At 38.7% G+C, this 4,348-nt stretch overlaps 1 protein-coding gene across 1 annotated transcript in view; it reads left to right on the top strand.

Moving 5' to 3' along the window:
* LOC106872992 (E3 ubiquitin-protein ligase MIB2) overlaps nucleotides 1-4,348 on the top strand; it is a 225,841-nt gene that overhangs the window by 182,439 nt on the left and 39,054 nt on the right. Inside the window, exons 4-6 of the mRNA XM_052976892.1 lie at nucleotides 465-636; nucleotides 2,851-2,957; nucleotides 3,738-3,932. Of these exons, the coding sequence (XP_052832852.1) occupies nucleotides 465-636; nucleotides 2,851-2,957; nucleotides 3,738-3,932 (474 nt within the window). The remainder of the gene's footprint in view (nucleotides 1-464; nucleotides 637-2,850; nucleotides 2,958-3,737; nucleotides 3,933-4,348) is intronic.

Here is a 4,348-nt window from a genome sequence, read left to right as displayed (position 1 = left end):
TATTATTATTATTATTATTATTATTATTATTATTATTATTATTATTATTATTATTATTTTATGTTTGACTTTTTCTTTGCATTTGTACAAGTTGGATCCAAGTCTCACTCAGACACCTCAAGAGACAACAAGTTAGAAGTTCATGTAGGTGTTATGCCTAGGGTACCATATATTTGAATTTGTACATAGTGTCGTTCTAGAGAATGTTTAAGAAACCATAAGAAAATTATGTGTTTGTTTTAAATTATTATTATTATTATTATTATTATTATTTTATTATTATTATTATTATCTATATTTTTATTTTATTATTATTATTATTATTATTATTATTATCTATATTTTTTTTATTATTATTATTATTATTATTATCTATATTTTTATTATTATTATTATTATTATTATTATTATTATTATTATTATCATTGTTGTTATTATTATCATCATTATTTTTATTTTGCCAGGTGTGAAGCATACAAGCATCATCTGTGATTCTTGCAATAAGTCTGCAATTCAGGGCATGCGATGGCGATGCCTCACGTGCCATGATTTCGATCTGTGTACTGTATGTTACCATGGAGACAAGCATGACATTAAACACTCATTCCTGCGATTTGACACTCCGGCATCAAAAGGGTATGTCGCCTCCTGGGGTCTTAATCTGTACTTTATTCTGCTATTGATTGTTACCACCGTCATCACCGTCACTGTCTTTGCCTTCTTTGTTATTGTCATCACGCTTCCTCTTTGCATTACATCATCATAGTGCCACCAGCATCACCGTACCGACACTACCATCACCACCCCTACTACTACTTCTACCACCACCACCACAGCTACTACTATTAATAATAATAATAAGAAGAAGAAGAAGAAATGATTTTTTTTTTTATTGGCCACAAGGGCCTAAGATATGGAAGACTACATTAAAAGAACAAAATAGATTCCCATGCTGGAAAGCAAACCAAGGGCCACCTGGACGAGAACCAGAAATCCTAACCAGCAGATCACATAATTGTTTCCTCCTGTTCATCATCATCATCATCATCATACTACTACTGCTGCTGCTGCCGCCACCACCACCACTAATAATAATAATAATAATAATAATAATAATTTCAAATCTTGGCACAAGGCTGGTAATTTGGGGTGAGGGGTGGGGGTGGGGGCAAGTCGATTACATCGACTCCAATGTCCAACTGGTATTTATTTCATTGACCCCACCCCCCAAAAAAGGGTGAAAGGCAAAGTTAATATTAATAATAGTCCTTTCTAGTTTTAGCACAAGGCCTGAAATTTTGGTTGGGGTTTGGAGATAAGCAATTACATCAACCCCAGTGCTCAACTAGTATTTATTTCATTGACCCCATAAAGGGTTTCTGAAAGGCAAAGTTGACCTTGGCAAAGTTAATATTATTAATGATCCTTTCTACTATAGGTACAAGGCCTGTAATTTTGGTTGGGTTTTGGGGATAGCCGATTATATTGACTCCAGCGCTCAACTGGTTTTTATTTCTTCAACCTTGAAAGGATGAAGGCAAAGTCAACTTTGGCAAAAATTTGGTTTCAGAATGTAGAGATGGACAAAATGCCACTAAGTATTTTGTCTGTTCTTTCTGCCAAAAGCCCAAAGCCTGAAATTTTAGAGTAGGGGTCTAAAAGTAAAAGATCCCCTTTGGTCATGAATGTCCATGGGATTGTACCTAGAAAGTTACCTTCTGAAGCACAAGTCCGGCATGGCTATTCGTGGAAGACCAGCAGTCACCCATGCATACCAGCCTCCCTTCTCCGTGTCGCTGATGTTATCCAAATGAAAGGCAAAGGGGCCGATACAGTTGGGCACCAGTGATGTTGCAACTCATTTCTGCAGAGAACTGGAGCAACATGAAGTAAAGTGACTTGCTCAAGAACACAAACACACAGCCCGGTCCAGGAATCAAGCTCACTTCCTCTTAATTGTGAGCCTGACACTCTAACCACTGAACCATGTGCCTTCATGTAGGGGTCTAGGCAATTACATTAACCCTCGTACTTAGCTTGTACCGTATTTTATGGACCCTGGTGGGATGAAGAGCAAAGTTGGCCTTGCTGGGATTTGACCACAGCAAAAGTGAGTAGGTCAAAAATACTGCAAGGCATTTTGTCCAACGCACTGACAATTTTGCCAGCTCACTTAAGTACTAATAATAAAATAAGGCTACCACTACCGCCACTACTACTACTACTACTACTACTACTACTACTACTACCACCACTACTACTACCACTACCATCATCACTACTACTTCTACTAGTAATACTACTACTGCTACTGTTGCTACAACTTCTACAACTACCACCACCATCACCACCACTATTTGTACTACTACCACCTCTACTATTACTACTACTACCTTCACCACTATAACTATCACAGCTACTTGTACTACCACCACCACTACTACTACTATGAAGATGATGACAACCACCATCATCACTACAACTACCACAACAACGACGACCACTACAACAACCACCGCCTCAACTACTACTACATGTACCATCACTTCCACTACTACCACCACCACCGCCACTACATGTGCTACCACTACCACTTCAACTACTATCACTGCCATTTATTATTACTACTACTACTACTACTACTACTATTACCACCTCTACCACCACCACCACCACTACTACTACTACTACCACCACATGTGCTACCACTACCACTTCAACTACTATCACTGCCATTTATTACTACTACTACTACTTAACCTCTACCACCACCACCACTACTACTAGCACCTAACTACTACTACCACCACCACAACACTCTTATTCCATCTTCTGCCACTTTCATTGCAGTGTCAAGATGCCCAAGCGGGCGAGCAGTACAAAAATGGAGGCCTGGGGGATATTCAAAGGAGCGAAAGTTCTACGAGGAAATGACTGGGATTGGGGAAATCAAGATGGCAAGTATTCTGATAATAATGTTGCTGATGTTGTTGCTGTTGTTGTACATGTGCTAGAAATTCTTGTTGCTGTGGTTATTGTTGTTGCTGTGCACATATGTTGCAGATGGAGTTTACCAGTGCAGATTTTTCTATGGCCGGTTCCCTTCCTGTTGCCTGTTGCCAATTTTCACCTGTTTCCAAGCAAGGTAATATTTTCCTGTGGCCGGAGTGGTTGGCATTAGGAAGGGCAACCAGCTGTAGAAGACAAGCCAAAATCAGATTGGAGCTTACCAGTTCCAGTCAAACTGTCTAACCCATGCCAGCATGGAAAACGTGCACTAAATAATAATGATGATGATGATCCATCATCTTCACCTACTACTCCTGGGAGAGTTGTTGGAGTAAAGTCCTCAGACACCTCCTTCATAGGAGCAACTGTCATCACACTTTCCAGCTGGATTCCCAAACACAACCACTGAGATTACAGATTTTATCCCACCATCCCATTCTTGGTCTACCCTTAGGTCGTCTCCTGCTGGTCAGCCTGGCTTGGCTTGAAGAATCTGTCTTGTGATTCTTTCCTTTGACTTTCTAATCACATATTCATATAACACCAGAGTTATAACCTCTCATTTTCCCCCCCTTTTTTTACATCAGGTTTTCTTTCATTTTTTTGTATGTGATTAATGTTTTCTTAATATTTTATTATTCTCTTAATTAATATTTTATTTCTTCCTTCTTTTTTTTTTTTCATCTATGGTTCACTATTTTTTTTTCATTTTCTTTTTTCTTTTTCAGGAGGCGAAGGAAAACCCGGAAAGGTGAGGGATATCCGTGGTTGGGATTTAGAGTCAGGACGTAGTGTTGCAAACGTTGTGTGGAGCAATTCTCAAATGAATGTCTACCGAGTTGGGCACAAGGGTAAAGTAGACCTAAAGGCAACCCAATGTGCCTCTGGTGGCATGTTTTATGTGGACCATTTGCCAGTTCTTGGTGAGTTTTATTTTTGATTTTTGTTGTTTATTATTTTCACTTACACAAAGGTGGAAAGCATGCCACCTTTATGGAATCGTTACCATGCAAGACAATCTGCTTAGCAGCAATTTTTTGGCTTCACATTCTGAGTTCAAATATCACTGAGGTTGATTTTCATCCCTTTAATATCAATAAAATGAGTACCAGCTGTATACTGGGATCAATGTAATCGACTAGCACCTCCTTACAACATTTCAGGCCTCATGCCTACAGTTCAAAGAATTATTTTGACTTTCATTACCATATAGGTTGCAGGTGTGGCTGTGGTAAGAAATTTGCTTTACAACCACATGGTTCCAGGTTCAGTTCCGCTGTATGGCACCTTCTACTCTTATAGCCTTGGGCCAATATATATATATATATATATATATATA

Source organism: Octopus bimaculoides, chromosome 26 (assembly GCF_001194135.2).
Source record: "Octopus bimaculoides isolate UCB-OBI-ISO-001 chromosome 26, ASM119413v2, whole genome shotgun sequence".
NCBI lineage: Eukaryota > Metazoa > Mollusca > Cephalopoda > Octopoda > Octopodidae > Octopus > Octopus bimaculoides.
This window is presented reverse-complemented; position numbering and strand designations above follow the sequence as displayed.